The following is a 16,111-nucleotide window of genomic DNA, read 5'->3' as shown; positions in this document are numbered from 1 at the left end:
CCACTTCACCAGATTTCACGAAACAAAAGATGAGAGCTTTTAAATAAGCATGGAGCTCTCAGTCCAAAAACCTCGGAGATCTAACAAAAGCACACTAGTACAGAGCCTCAAATATGCATGATAAAACAAGAAGGTGAGGCATGGAGATCGTGTAACACGCCTTGTACTTGGATGAGTCCCGGCACTTGGCAGAGTGAAGTTATGTACGCAGAGATTACAGCCCCACTCTAGGATGCCAGCAACGATGAGCAACTGTGAGGAGTGCCATGCCTCTCACCTTCCCGAACGTTTCAGCAGTGCCATGCAAGAGAAGGGGTGACAAATCACCTTTTTTAGCCATTGTGGAAGAAGCCTTCTAGAAAGATGAACTTAGATCAGGTTCCATCTGTAGCTGATGGCAATAATTGCACAATTCAAGTAAAGATCAAGAAAATCTCTGAAAGGGGGGTTTGTCATGAGATCACAAACTCACTCACTGACTGCTATACACATTTCAGGTATTTTAAGAAGATTATTTTATGCTACTGCACAGGTTGAAACAGATATCTGCAGTTAAGCAAACAGACTCATGTGCCTTCCAGGCATTGCTTCCCCTTTTCCCACCTTCCTCTCCTGCAGAGAAACATTTGTTTGAGACTCAAGCAAGTTAAGGAAGCTTTATTTCAAACTAAAGAAACACAACTATACCCTGAAACCAGCAAATAGGTCTTCTGGCTCACTCTAATTATGCTAGCTAGTCTCATCTAGCTAAAAAAAAAAAAAAAAAAAAAAAAAAAAAAAGTATGTTTAAGTTTTAACAAGTTTAAAGAGACTGAAAAATGAGTAATGTGCACCAAAAGCAGCAACACAACAGCTTACATAATTATTAGGTTAATTAATCAATCAAACAAAGATATTTTGACCCTAGAAGAGGGATACCTGCTGAACTGAAAACCAAACACCACCACCGCCTAGAAAAGAGGATTGCATGGGGAAGATAACAGTGGATGACAGACTACTCCACACTTACGTTTTATGGAAGACCTGTTTGCAATGCTAAAGCCCGAGGTGGTGAGAGCAGAGTTCCACAGGAGGTGCAGAGACATGACAACTCCTCCCAGCAGTTTGACGCGAGACACTGAACCATTTCTGCAGAAGGTGCCAATGTTGACTGTGGCTGTATCTATGCAGCTGTTGATGTTGTAGCTAACTAAATCCGGACACAACTCTCCTGGATGAATCTGTCTTAACCACGGGGTAGCAAATTTCAGTTCAAGTCCAGCCTTTGTACTCGCCTTCACGTCCCAGATGAAAGTCCTGTTAAGGCGAGGTAGTCCTGGTGGGTAAAGATGAACATCTCCAAAGGGACATGGGCCTGATACACAGTCTAAATGCAGAGAGAAAATAGCCATGACATATCAAAGAAAGCCTTCAAGTAAGTGAGGAATTTGCCACTTTCCCCTTAATTGCTTTTTTAATTTTTGATTTTTACATTGCGCTTAACTTCTACTCTATATAGATTAGAAGACACTCCCATAACATGGTTAAATGCTATCTTTAAACTGGACTCCTATCCCTTAGAGCAGACAGGATAAACCTGCTTCTAAGGACAAGCCAGGGTGACTAATAGGAGGTATTGTCTGTAGTATTTCTGCATTGTTTGCTGAAGAATTTAGAAGGTACGTAGTGAATAGGGTATGTGAACAGGGCAGTGAATAAACAGATGGAAGAAATTCAACATTAAGAAAGCTGGAAGTCATGCATCGAGAGAACCAATTTTATGCCATCTCACTCTAAGAATTCTCATGTGATGCCTGCCAAATCATTAAGATTTCCACTGCTTGCTGCAAACCATACCTTCATTCCATTGGTACCCTGATGAGCAACCTGGGGTCCAGATTTTGCAGAAGTGATGAATAACAACTGCCAATGAAATATTCTAGGGATAACCTACAGAACTTTTCTCTGAAAAATCTAGCTTATTGGTGTTTCAAGCTGGACACCAAAAATAAGTATTTTATACCTAGGCTTAAATGAAAAAAAAAAATACCACAACTGTATCTTACACACATATCGTGAAATATCGTTAATATTGCTATTTGCATGAACCATATGAATAAAATTCCAAAACATGAAGAGAACTGTCTTTATAGCAGGGCTTGAACACCACCCCGAAAATAATGAAGATACAGCCAAAAACTGACTGCCAAGTGAAATTTGGGATCTAGTTAAGAAACAGTATGTGTTCACACCATTAAAGAGTACATTACCACATGTACACAAACTAGAGATAACGTTCAAAGCAAATGAAAGTTTAGTTCTAACACTTCAAAATTTTCAGCTTCTTGACGTCAGTAGCATTCATTTAATATATGGAAACACATGAATATCTCAATGTTTCTGGTGTCCTTATAGACACAGTCAAGCTGTTCAATGATTAAGATCAGTGACATATTGTTATCAATGCTCAGAGGCTTTTGGCAGGTAGCAAGTTCCTTTGGCAGGGTCATAAATTGCAGGAGAAAGGATGGCAGAAAGCAGCTAACACAACAAACTCTCATTTAATTGTTTTCAAAAAAAAGCTGAGTTACATTCATTCTGCCAGACATAAAAACACAGTCTTCTTTTAACATGTGTAGTTTCAGTAATTCAAGGTTATTTATTAGCATCCAAAGATTTCTTCTTACCCAAGATTATGGGGGATACCTTGATATAGTAACAGGAAAAAAAAAAGGGTATGTGGTTTAATGGGAAGAAAACTGCCATCAGGGGAAAAATAGAAACATGCATCTTACCAATATTCTTCTGAATTTCCATGATGAAATATTTCTCTGGAGTACTACAAGTGAAGGTGAAAGTCACATTCTCCCCAGGTCTTATCTTCAGTTCAGACCTGCGTATATTTTTTATACTAATTTGACAGTTCGATAAAACACCAGGTCTCAATTTAATTGTAACTGTGATGTTGTCCACCACACGAAGAGGGATTGTAAATGAAGCTAAAGAAAAAAAAAGGAAAAGGTGCTGTGTTACTAGTATGTAAAAGCGCCACCTGCTTCTCCATGCATCCCTAGAGATGCCATGTTTTCAGAGGGACCATTCGTGCCTGTCCCAAAGGTCTTAAGTGTTGAATCTCCAGAAACTACCTGCAGCTCTCCCAGTCCAGCACAGATGATGCAGAGGTCCACTTGCTGCCCGTGCTCAGAGAGAGGCATAAATGCAATTTGTGGAGGACCAGTTCTGCTCCAGTTCACCAGTGTTGTGGATTTTGCATTAAAAAAGCAACTCAGCTATTGCTTTCATGTCATCCAGACTTTGACTATCAGTCTATTATGCCCATCATACAGCCTGCTTGGCTTCTGAAGGTCCCTACAAAGTTGTGGCTCAATGCAGGGAGCTTAATCAGCAATCAAACAACAAGGCAAGCCTCAGCTTAAGTTGCACACTAGGGTAAGAGGTGAACCCCAACCCCTGCAGCACACCAGACGAGGTACTCTGGTGACACCAGAGAAGAACAAGAGCACAGACCAACAGCCACTTGCTAAGAGTTTCACTTACCCCTAGTTACTTTGCCCTGCAAGAAAGCTTCCCAGTTCTCAATAAGAGGATGAGGCAATAAAGGAATATCTCCCTCCACACAACCGCTTCAGGTACGAGAGCACTGGTCGATAGGTGTGTGTGGTCATGGCTCTCCCACCTTCCCCAACTTCTACAACACGTTCCCTGAAGGTACACAACATACGTGCAACACCCCTCAGCAGCAAATAAACACCTGCGACCTTGGGTGGACTATGTGTGCTTGGATATCTCCTCTCCATCCCTGCCACAACCACCTTCAGGCGCTGAGGAATGCATAAAAGCCTGGGCAGCCTTCACACCACCTCCAAAGACTACTGAAAGCAGGAGAAGCTCTCACACAAAGTACTGGAGCCACAGAATAAAGTGGCCATCGAGCAATCTTCTGGTACGGAATGGGCAGTGGTTTATCAAAGAGGCCTGCTCCTCGAGAGGGACATCCTGCAGGGCCGCACAGCAGAGCTCTGCCCATACGTCAGGGCAGGAATCCTCTTGCTGATTAACATCAATTAAAAGAGTGAATCTGGCAGCCGAGCACCCCGGGAAAGCCCCCGTGGCCATCGCCACGTGGCCAGGCAGGGTGCTAGGAAGGTGCCAGTGAACAGTTGGCTCAGAAACACACATCTCTTGAGCACCGCGGGCTGCCACTGGAAATGCTCCAGCTCCGGCTTTGCCAGCATCGAAGTCTCACAGCTAAGGAGAACGGGGCAGAAGGTGGTCAAAATGACACCCAGTCGTGGCTTTGTTTGAGTTTTGGTGGTTTTGGGCCTCTTCTAGAGTTGTAGGCTTTTCTGAGCAACCTTGAGGCCAAGCCCCGGAAACAGCCCGCCTTATTTGCTTCCAGGATCAAAGGTTTCAAACAAAAACCTCAAATACCGAGAGGCCAAATTTCTACACATACTTGCAATGACTAATTTATCATCCCTCTATACCATTAGTGAAAAATTGGGTCACTTATTAACCTCCCTACAGCTTTTAAGCTGGCTGACAGCTTACGCCAAACTCCCCAGCCGAAGATAAGAACCAGTGACGTTTGCACTTCTGCTTTAGAAATGCTTTCAAGAGATTTTCAGTCTGGGTTTTCCTGATGGGGGGAGGCGAAAAAGAAGAAAAAAGATGACCACGTACAAGGGAGAAGGGTTTGTGCTGAAGGCTGCCACAACAGGCTGGATAAACCACAAGCGCTGCCGTGCTCTTGAGCCAAACTCCTGCAGCAGGTAGGGAGGGCAGAAGTGGCTCCTCCTGAGCTGCAGGTCACCCTGTCATACACACACAAATATTTCCTCCATATCCCATCCATGTGATGACACTCCAAACACATGGGGAGCAATCACAAGGGAAGCTACCCAAAAGTGGGGAGAAGAAAACGGCAAAGCCAGCAGCAAGGGCTGTGCCACCTTACTCGTCAAGGCAAAGCAGCTCCCAGAACAGAAAGCAAAACCACTTCCAGACTAGTCCTGAGTTGTTTTTCCATACTACTGTACATTTGTTTGTTTGTATTTTAATGCATTTAGTGCACAAAATATGCTTTGACCACGACAGTCGTCATTTTCTTGACATTTATGCCACCCAGATACGTAGTGCTAATAGCTTAATACCAACAATAAATACCTACGAACAAAAGAGACTTCTCTCTTGCATACAGTAGCTGTCACACTCACCTATTGTTTTTATAAACATTGCTGAAAAGTCTGCTCCTCGCTTCCTTGACAAGCAGTTACCTCTGCTCCTTCCCCCACCTCTGGAACACCAGAAGTACACGGCCAGCCTTGCACGACCGAAAAACAAACCAGCCCGTCTGCACCGAATGCTCCCGTGTGGCTCTAAGGTCAGTTTTAGTCACAAGAATTAGGCTCAAGCTCTCAACATTTTGAATACTGGTTTGAAATAAGTGAGTGCGGCCCTCCTGCAATAGTTAAAACAAAGCAGCATCTTTGCCCGTCCCTGAGAGACCTGACTTCTGCTCCCTGGTAATTTTGCCCCAAGTGCTGCAATGATCAATACACACCAGCGTCCAAATGCATCGCTGCAGGTGATAAGAGTGCAGGTCATACACCCGATTAGGCTCGGCGTAGCTACCTGCTGGAAACACGCACAGGGACAGGCACTGAGTTAGGTCACGGCATAAACAGCTTGTGAAAATGAAGGTCCACAGATAATCATTTTTGTCAGAGAAATAACAGCACAGTGCCATAGGTCAACAGCAGTCAGCTGCTGGTGATGTGCTAAGCTAGATTAAACTATCAACTCTCATTTTTGTAGGAAAATGGGGAAAAAAGAACCATGCCGAAAAGAAATATACCCAGTGATCCCAAAGGTACTAAGAATGACTAAATGGCTAAAAAGCAAAAAAATAAAATATATAGCCACAAACATGCAGCAGAATAGAGAGACTACTTAAAAACCATCTTTATTGCAGAGCTTTTATAAGCATCAGCAAATCTCCTCGTGACTCATGCTGATCTGTCTTTGTCTATGATTCCCACCGCATGCCTTTTATTTAGACTAACAGTAACCATCCACATTTCTCGTAACGAAGGAATTTCCGTGCCTCATTAGTGCTGCACAGAGATGACACACAGGATATTCGAAGAAGAAGGAGAAGCATTACTGACGCTGGATCTGCTCTGTCTAAACAACAGTGAAATAGCTGGGCTGGAAATGTCAGAGGTGAAGTCCTGAGCTGGCCTGGATGGAGGTGGTTCACAACTGGCTTTTCTCATCTGAAAATATTTTCCTCTACGTGATTACAGCTCCACAGCCTTCCTTGACCATTTCTTCAGCTGCCCCAACGTTGATCTGCATTTTCCCTGCCGCAATCGTATTTCATTACTGCTCACCCTCATTTAAGGCTGTGTCCCCACAACCATCTCACCACCACAGCTTTTATCACTCAGTAATCCTCCTCTCTTCACAAAACACACCTCAACTACCTTGTTCTCTACAGCACGATTTTCCCAACGCTTTCTTCCATTTTATTGCTCAGAGCCTCTCCAACCTGACTTAGAAACAAGCTGTATAGCGTAAAACAAGTGAGATTATTCCGTGGAATTCAGCCCAAACTCATATCTATAGCTGCGGTTGCACCTAGCACTAATCCCCTACTATTTAATTAAGTGTTCTCACAAGGATATTTCTTCCTGTGCAAGAGGGGCGTGTGAAGCAGAAGGTAGCTGGAGGGTAGCGGAGGCGGTGGCGCTTACAGAGAGCATGCATGCGTGTGTACAAGGAAAGGACTTGGCAGGACAGGGGTTTATGGCTACACACAGTTCCTTGCTAAACACAAGAGGAGAACAGAGTCCAACCAGTATTCACCTGCTTTGGCTGAGTGACTGAATTTTATTGCAGCAATTTATTCATAAGGATCTAAGGATGATTGTTGCACATGACTTCACTGGATGGATCGAAAATAAAAAAAAAAAAAACAAAATACAACAAAAACAACCAACAGACAGACCAAGAAAACAGAATTGACAAGTCACCACCACCACAAAAAAAAAAGTCCTAGATGCTCGTCCATCCGAAAACACCGTATAAAAACTTCTGGTTTGCCTGTTGTGCTTAAACAGTGGGTTTGTTCCACTTCAGCCATTTTTAACAAAGCAAACAGTGGGATCAGGCTGACTCAGCCACCGCTCATGAACCAGAGGCAGCTGGAGGAGGCGAGCAGCTGCAGCACCCTCTCCGGATGTGAAGTACCTGGACGCCAACCCCAGCTCTGCCGGGGCAGGGGGGACCCAAACCCACACCTCCAGCATGATCCACTGCACAGTCAACTCACGTGTGCCAACGACAGGTCAAAGAATATTCTAAGAGGAAACATCTCCCCGCTTCGCTGACTTGAACCATTTCGTATCTGCCTTACTGACTCGAGTCCAGCTGTCCAGTTCATCTCCGGTACCCACTGCCACTCCTCCAGCAATGCCCATCCAAGATCACCTTCTCACTCTGCAAGCCCTTAACAGTGTTAACCAGGGCCCCATACACTGTTTATAATATTCTTCTCAGCTACCAAACAGAGCTGTAAGCAGCAAACGGAGATCACTATCACAATTACAAATTACAGCCAACCCTGCTTGCTGTCAGCTGCCTAAGTCCTTTCTGCTGAAGACTTTCTAAAGCAAACGGGAATTTTCTTTATACTTAAAATGCAAAACTAACTACTCTGCTGATTGCTTAATGACCTCCCGTCTTCCAGCGCCATGGGATGAGGTCCATATTTTGTGAAATGATTTTTTCCAGGGAATTATAGCCTCAGAGCTTCTGCATGCTTAGGGACGGATGTTGCTGACGACTATCATCCCAGGGTAAGCACCCAGAAGATGGCATCTGATTCCTCAGCCACCTCAACAGGGTCCCCTCATCTCCACCCAGGGTTTAAATCCATGGGCAGTGGGACACGTGAAGCAGGTGAGACATTGTGTTCCCCACTCTCCTCCCAGCAGGATGTGTGCAGGGCACGAGCCACCCCAGCACCACGGCCGTCGAGGCTGCTCACTCAAAGGCTGTTAATTCATCAGGTTAATTTGCAATGCCTCCCAGGCATAAAGTACCTTGATTTCAAAAAAATAACTAAGTAATTACTCAAGTTTCAGTAATTCTACCCCCCTCCTCTAGAACCTTTTCAGAAAGTGAATTAAGACACTCATAAGTTGCGTGTGAAAGACATTTTCACAAAAAGCTTTTTCAACAAATGTGGGGATAAAAGACACTTTGGGACTTGGCATGGTTATTTGTAATTACAGAAGGGAGAATGTTGACTGTGGGCTTTTTCTTTTTTCCATTACTTGACTTCTGCTGCTTCTGTTGAGGTAAGAAGTGGAGCTCAGCAAATGCTGTTTGTAAACTGTCAGCCCATGTACAATGTACAAAGCGTAAGAGGCACGGGTCTGTACAACCCAAGAAAACACCACACTGGCAGGAGAAACACAAAGACAATGTGCAAGTCACTGCAGGAGCCTCCTTTGATCAAAGGGATGTTTGCTTACACAGTTTATCCCCAGGTTGATGTGAGCCAGCGAGAGGACAGCACCTCGGAGCATGTCTGTGCAGCTCTTCAGTCTTGGCTCTGGTTAACCAAGGTGGAAGAGCACATTTCACAACCAGCAGTCCCTCCCATGCCAAACATCCCTCCAACAGCTCTTTGTCTCTCCTTTCTGAGAAACTTCAGATCATCCGTTTCCACGCGTGGCACTTTGCTCGTCTTCACACACTGATCTCTCTGTTCCGCCCGTGGACCCAGAACAGCCGGGGCCACCTCCGAAACACTGGCACAATCGTACCCCTTGAAACAAGCCCTTGCTCTGACAGCGAGTGGCCACGCTCTCTTTGAGAGAAATCAAAAAGCACAGCTTCCAGCAAGCTGATCCACGGCATCCTTGAGGCTGCAGGGGGGACATGGCCATTTGAAGGTGTCCAAGGGAACAGACACGAGCAAGACTTTTTTCCTCCATCAGGAGATAGATCAAGAGAATCTGTCATCCCACAGCACCTGCAGGCTGGGCGCTCAGAAGCAGACAGGACCGTACTACCATAAACAAGATGCACATCCACCAGAAGTTATGGCACGTTTCTTCAGCTGCCTGCCATCAATACCATCCACACTGGCCAGCTTCAGCCAGCCCTCACCTCTGCCATCAGCTAATAAAGAAACAGGAGATTTTGCCCTGATACAGCCAGCAGCTGGCTAAGGGCAGCACAACCTACCTCCTTTCCTTTGCGCCCTAGCGGCACAAGTCGGTGCCGAACAACAGCAACTTGCTCGCTCACACCTCCATTGTGCCAGAGAAGTTTTTGAGCTAAGGGTGGTGCCTAGGCTCCACTGGGCATCCAAGTCCTACTGAAAGGCTGCTGAAAGTCACCAGGTGCTCCTCAGGAATCGGTGGTGGTTTGGCTCCAGCCGGGGCTGGTAAATCCTCCTGTGCTGCAGCAGGTGCATTCTCCCCTCCAGAGCTAAGGTTTGCTCACCGTAATACCAGAGCAGCCTCGCTGAGGCCAAAAAAACCCTACCCTCAGCTGCGCACAGGTTTATAAATTATAGAAATTGGTTGAGAATGTGTAATTGTACAAAGATTTTAATGGAAGCTTAGGAAAAAGGACACAGAGGCTGCGCCATCCAAGGAGCTCTCGGCTCGCTGTCCGGCTACAAGACGCACGGTCTGAACACACAGGGATACAACTTCTCACCCAAATGCAGGCCTCTGTCACTCCCCAGGACCTGGAGAAGGCCGTATTTTGCCTCAAGCAATTCCAAGAACCAAGGTTTGTTTGTTTCTTTCCCCTCCTCTCCCAGTCGTTCTCCTTGTACTTGCTCTTCCGAGTAGACACAGTTATAATTAAGTCATTAACTAACTGCGGATCCAGCAGAGATGCCATCTGTCTGCCAATGCACGGGGGAAATGCAGTGTACAGACTACACAGAAACCCTCCTAACGAGGCAATACAGCACCTAGCCTGGCAGGGATCTGCAGGAACACACACGTTTCGCTTCTCAGGTGTCACAGAGACAAGTAAAGCCCCATAAAATTTATTTAGAATCATTTCAAGGCTGGACGCTTCAAATAACAGAGCACAGAAATAAGAAAACAAGGTCCAAGAATGAAGAACAAAGCTGCTAAAGAAAAATAAAAAAAAAAAAAATCAAATCAACAAGGATAAACAGATGAAAAAGAAGGAAAAAAGTTTTTCATCTATCACTTACACTAATTTGCAACCCTACCATTCCTGTCACAGGTACCAAAATTTACTGTTGCCAAAGATCCTCCTGGTGCCCTCCTTCCAGAGTTTAACTTTTGCTTCACGGCTGCAGCAGTCAACACAAGTAAAGCCCAAAGAATCTTGCCTTTGTTCTCAGCAAAGAACGGCTCCTTGCGCTATTTCTGATATGAAATATTTCTATAATAAATTAAGTGCAAAGTTGTTCAGCTTTTTCCTCATGTTTATTAGATGTGAATTCCAAAACTCCTCTAAAATACATACGCGTATGTATAAATACCAGTTAAGCTAGGTGCTAAGGTCTGCATCAACATCTGACTGAACAGAAAAACAAACCTTTTCGGTCTGCTTCTCCCTCATACTTTTTGGCTGGATCGGCTTCCCCAGTGCAGCCGCAGGGCTGGTGCCAGGGCTAGAAGCAGCAGCCCCACGCACAAGAGACTCTGCACCCTGTTCTTGTCTCCTGGGCCATTTCTGTGCCAAATGGTGACAGCTTCCAAGAAATTTTGGTGTTTCCAGGTTTGTATGCAAGTAAATCCGTGAGCAGGAGTGGAGCTGGTGGAGAAAATTAATTCATACGTGACTGAAGAGACCACAACCTAACTGAGGACCCTCAAACTGATGGCTGGTTGTGCTGCTCTGGACAATGAGTTCAATTTAGAGTATTAAAACCCAAACATCATCGTGGCCTCACCACCTGACATCCCATCCACGTCCTTTCACAGTTAAAAAAAGAGAAACAAAAGACAAAAAACAAACAAACAAACAAAAAACACCAAACACACAAGAAACAGAACTCACCTGTTAAAAACAAACATCTCCATCCCCCCAAAACCTGGAAATGCAAAAAAGTATTGTCTATGTATTTCCTGGTGAAAAAAATAAACTAGTACCACCAGAACTGGATATAGGCATATTCTCTAGAGAGTAAAAACTAAGCACTTTGGACTGATAATGGTACGAGGCAAGCAAAAAACAGTACAACTGCATACACATGTGCATCGGTTGTGGTCTTAAAAGGAGAGGTCTCGATCAAACAAGCAACACAGCAATTCGGAATGGAAATAACCCAGCTCGCACGGCCTTTCAAAGGAGCACAAAGGGGCTGGTTGTTTATATTCTGTCAGTGCTAAATCAGAACACCATAAATATGTCTGATAACAGCTTGCTTTTCTAAAAGCAGCAGCTTTTATTTAGATTCATGCATGACTTGAATTAGTCATTTGGGAAGAAAAAGGTACCTGGAGGGCAGAGCAAGAAACAATGCATTTTTATCCGTGAATTCACTTATTATAGCAAGGACACTTTAAATACAAATCCAGAAACACATATCACTTAAGGATACTTTAAATCTGAAATATCTGTTTTATAGACTTCATAAAAGTATGATTAACTTCATTACTAGTGCTTCAGAGTCATATTTTAGTTAGAAAACACATTTTAAAAGGTCAGGTATGTAATACTTCATTCGCACTCCCACATCTACACACAGCGATTGCACCAAATACTTTCCTCTAGTTTTCCACCTAGAAGTTAACCAACATTTTATTTAACAATTTACATTATGCATAAGGTTGCATCCGAAGAAAAACCACAAACCAATCTGAAGACAACGTGACTAGTCATGTTTGACGTGCGTGTTCCTACAGGAAATAACGACAGCACCACGTGGGCTGGGAAGCATCGGAGGGAGGAGAGAAGAAGGGATTTCTCCGAGGATGACAAGGAACAGCTGTAAAGACGCGTGCACCAAGACTCGTAGCTGTCCCATCAGAGCACAAGCAGTCCCAGAGAAGACGTACGTACCTCACTGTCACCTGGTGTGTGGTGCTACACATACAGCCCATGCCTGCACACAGCGGCAGAGCCAGCACCACTGTCAGCACCAGGACAAAGGGAACTCCTTAACAATTACACAATACACAGGGATGCGGGGGGAAAATATAAGTTGAAGTATCTTAGGTTTTCAGGACGAACCTTTGCTAAGGGAAACATTTCAGCTACGGTTTTGGTTGCGCAATGACAGGAGTAACTCCCAGTATGAAGAACACGCCAGGTATGCAAGGCCTGCTCACCAAACCTGGCAAGGCGCGGTTCCCCTCCTGCCCTGCTCACACCACGCCACCCTCCAACCCACCGTGCTGCCGAGACTCAGGCAGCAAACCATCAGCTCTTCCAGCAGTCTTATCTTCACTTCTACTAGCTTCGGTTCACCAGTTACTGACCAGAGCTATCGCCCATCACACACAAAGCAGACTTGCTTGGCTTTCCAGGAAACGCACCGCTCCCACCACCACCACCCAGCCAGTCTCCTGCTCGTGCAACACCCAACCAAAAACTAACAGCATGGGCTCAGCTCTGTGCTGCCTCCAACATGAGCTTGTGTTCGTGCATAAAGCAAGTATAAACTTGATTTTTTAAAACAGGAACAGCGCACATGGATGCAGAATTCAAGTTTGGATGTTTGAAACGTGATGGAGGGGAAGAAGCTGGAGCAGATGATGACAACAAGCAATAAAATCAAAGACAATGGCTCAAACAGAGCTGTAGCACACCTCAAAAGCAAGCCCAGGAAGTTTAGTGTGAGGCATCAGGAAGATTTATGGGGAAAAAAGGAACAAAAGTTTTGATAAGACAGTTTGACCAGAGAACAAGGAATTACGTATGAATGGACAGCGTAAGGGTGGTTCAGAAGAATATGATTAATTGACTGCTGCATTTCCTACTGGAGGGCTAGGCCTATGTATGAGAAAAGATACAGTTGAGGATTTTTTCATTTGCTACTTCAGCGATAAAAGATCTTTAGAAAGTCTGGCTCCTCTCCTTCTAGCACAGATCCACCTCAGGGCTTTTAAAGTTTCTTCTGTTTGAAAACAACACACAACCAACCACGATATAATACTGTTCCTTTATCCTTTGAAGACAGGATAGCTGTCATTAATTTGACTTAGAAGAAAGGCATGAAATGTTTTAAAGTTTTAGACTGCGTAGCTTGGAACTTAACCCCCAGAGCAGTCCAATTTCACAGTTTCAACACGTAGACTGCACTGCTTATGATAACGATGGCTGCGAGCCGCACATCAGCATAGCGAGTGCAGTTAAAAGTAACAGAAGCGTTAGAGGTATGACTTGCATCAGGCTCCTGGGGTTGTTCGTAGTCTCAGCACATAACTTGGTGTTTATTTTGTACGGACGAGTCATACTTCCAGGGTCCTGAACAGGAACCGTAGCTGTAAGACAGACTGACTGGATTTGAGGATGAGCACGAACCTCCTGAGTATACTTCCTGCATTTTTGGCAACCGAGCGGCTTTTTGAAACGGAGGAAAACCCCGGGAACCGTCTTTGCGTTCCCAACGGGAACTCTTGCGGGGCTGCAGGCGGGATGTGCCCATGGGCAGCGGGATTGCGCGGCGCTTCAGGAAGCCCGAGCAGAGCGTGGCTGGGGCGAGCTGTGCTCCTGTCGCCCCAAGTGCCCGGCCAGGCTTCCCATGTTGCCCCAATAAATGCGGTTCTCTTAGCCCGGAAACTTACCAGCACCGCTCACCCTGCACAAGCTCCTTACAGGTAACGCAGCTCCCCGCACCCACAGAAAAGTGCTTCGGGAAGCTATCCGAGTAACCCATACTCCGCTAATCGGGGATGCAAAGCCCACAGGATCTATCCAATTAGTATTTACACAAAAGAGAGGGAGCGACTTTCCACCACGGGCTTGCGAGCCGCGGTGCCCGGTCCCGGCGCAGCCTCCCCACCTCCCTTCCCGGCAGGGCGGCTCCCCTCCCCCGGGCAGCCCCCTTCCCTTCCCTTCCCTTCCCTTCCCTTCCCTTCCCTTCCCTTCCCTTCCCTTCCCTTCCCTTCCCTTCCCTTCCCTTCCCTTCCCTTCCGTCCCGGAGCCCCCTGCCACGCCATGCCATGCCGGCCCTACCTTCCCGCCGGGGGAGCTGCGCCGAGGCGGCGAGGAGGGCGGCGAGGAGCACGGCCAGCGCCCGGCCCCCCGCCATCTCCCGCAGGGCCCCGCGCCGAGGCGGGCGCCGGCTCCCTCACCGCCACCGCCGCTTCCGTCTCGGCACCTGGAGGCGGCGGGGCGCAGGTGGGGCTCGGCGGCCACTCCTCTTCCTGCCCGGCCTCCCCGGGAGCCGCCGGTGCCAGCTAGGGAGCCGGGGAGCGGGAGGAGAAGGCACGGAGGGCGGGCGGCCCTCCGCCCCGGACACCTCCCACCAGACCGGGTCGCCCAAAGCCCCATCCAGCCTGGCCTTGGATACCTCCAGGGATGGGGCATCCACAGTTTCCCTGGGCAACCCAGTGCCTTAGCACCCTCAGAGTGAAGAATTTCTTCCTTATATTTAGTCTAAATCTACAATTTTTCAGTTTAAAGCCATTACTCCTTGTTTTATCCCTACACTCCCTGACAAAGAGTCCCTCCCCAGCTGTCCTGTGGGCCACCTTAAAGTACGGGAAGGTAGTTGTGAGGTCTCCCTGGAGCCTTCTCCAGGCTGAACAACCCCAACTCCCTCAGCCTGTCTTCATAGGAGACAAGTTCCAGCCCTCTGAGCATCCTCATAGCCTCATACCCTCCTCTGGACTCACTCCAACAGGTCCACACCTTTCTTGCGCTGTGCTTCTTTTGATGCAGCCCAGGATACGGCTGGCTTTCAGGGCTGCAAGTGCAGACTGCTGGCTCATGTTGAGCTTCTCATCAACCAACAACCCCAGGCCCTTCTTCTCAGGGTTGCTCTCAATCCATTCTCCATCCAGCCTCTATTAGTCCCTGGAATTGCCCTGACCCAGGTGCAGGACCTTGCACTCGGCCTTGTTGAACCTCATGAAGTTCGCACAGGCCCACCTCTCAAGCCTGCCCAGGTCCCTCTAGATGACATCTCTTCCCTCCATCGTGTCATCCGCACCACACAGCTTGGTGTTGCCCACAGACTTGCTGAGTGGTCTTAGAAATGGATGCTGTTAATAAGGAAGTAATTAAGTGGTTATACAACAGTGCTGAAATGAATGGGTAGGAGTTTTACAGCCATATGGGGATGAAGAAAGTGATTTGTTTGCCTCAAATCAGTTCTGATGCCAATTCATTAACATAAGGAAATAGGGAAGGGGTAGATCTTTAACTTTCAGCTGCTGGAGAAATAAGAAGACTTTTGGCCAGCTCCAAGATTTTAGTTTAATTAGTTGTATCCCACCACTTCATTACATTTCAGCATTTCAGATCTTTATAAATGTCAGTACTTTCCCACTGAAGGTAATTAATATGACAACTTTACGTTACTTTACAGCTTCTTTTTCTTACTACTTTTTTTTTTTTTTTTTCCCCGATCAAAACATGGAAAAAGCATGGTAGACTTCCTAAAATGGATATGGTTTATGCTCATTGTAGCTCTTAGCACCCTTCTGTCATTTGTAAGTCTAATGTGGGAGGGCAGAACTGGGATTCACCCTCAGTCTGGCTGTTCCTGTGTCCTCCTCACTCACTCCTCTGGTCTCCAGCACTCCCAAACAAGCACATCGTATGATTGTAAGCCCATTAAACACAGCTAGCCAGCCTGACAACACCTCTGTGAGCCAGCCAAATGGAGTTCCCACTGGTTTAGAGATGATAGACTGAGGGACAGACCATCCTCATCACTGCCTCAGCATGACAAGAGAGCCAATGCTGCTCAATAGGGTGCAGAGGGCAGTGTAGTGATGGACCAGCTGGATATGAGGGCTGCTTTCTAAGGGATTTGTACGTCTGCTTTGTCATAAACAGTGTAGATAGCTGGATTAAGATGCTTAAAATATCTGTCATGGGAAAGCATGCAGAGATGCCCACTTCAGGTCAAAAAACATAGGCTGTC

At 46.3% G+C, this 16,111-nt stretch overlaps 1 protein-coding gene across 1 annotated transcript in view; it reads right to left on the bottom strand.

Moving 5' to 3' along the window:
• Positions 1-14,693, bottom strand: part of CDCP1 (CUB domain containing protein 1) — a 30,462-nt gene extending 15,769 nt beyond the window's left edge. The window contains exons 1-3 of the mRNA XM_080583530.1: positions 14,194-14,693; positions 2,775-2,978; positions 1,010-1,366 (exon numbers count right to left, since the gene is read on the bottom strand). Of these exons, the coding sequence (XP_080439656.1) occupies positions 1,010-1,366; positions 2,775-2,978; positions 14,194-14,269 (637 nt within the window). The 5' untranslated portion in view covers positions 14,270-14,693. The remainder of the gene's footprint in view (positions 1-1,009; positions 1,367-2,774; positions 2,979-14,193) is intronic.
• Positions 14,694-16,111: the final 1,418 nt, after the last annotated feature.

This window comes from Anser brachyrhynchus (assembly GCF_964034855.1).
Source record: "Anser brachyrhynchus genome assembly, chromosome: 2".
In the NCBI taxonomy this organism is placed as follows: domain Eukaryota; kingdom Metazoa; phylum Chordata; class Aves; order Anseriformes; family Anatidae; genus Anser; species Anser brachyrhynchus.
Note: the sequence above shows the minus strand (reverse complement) of the source record. Positions and strands in the feature narration are given on the sequence as shown.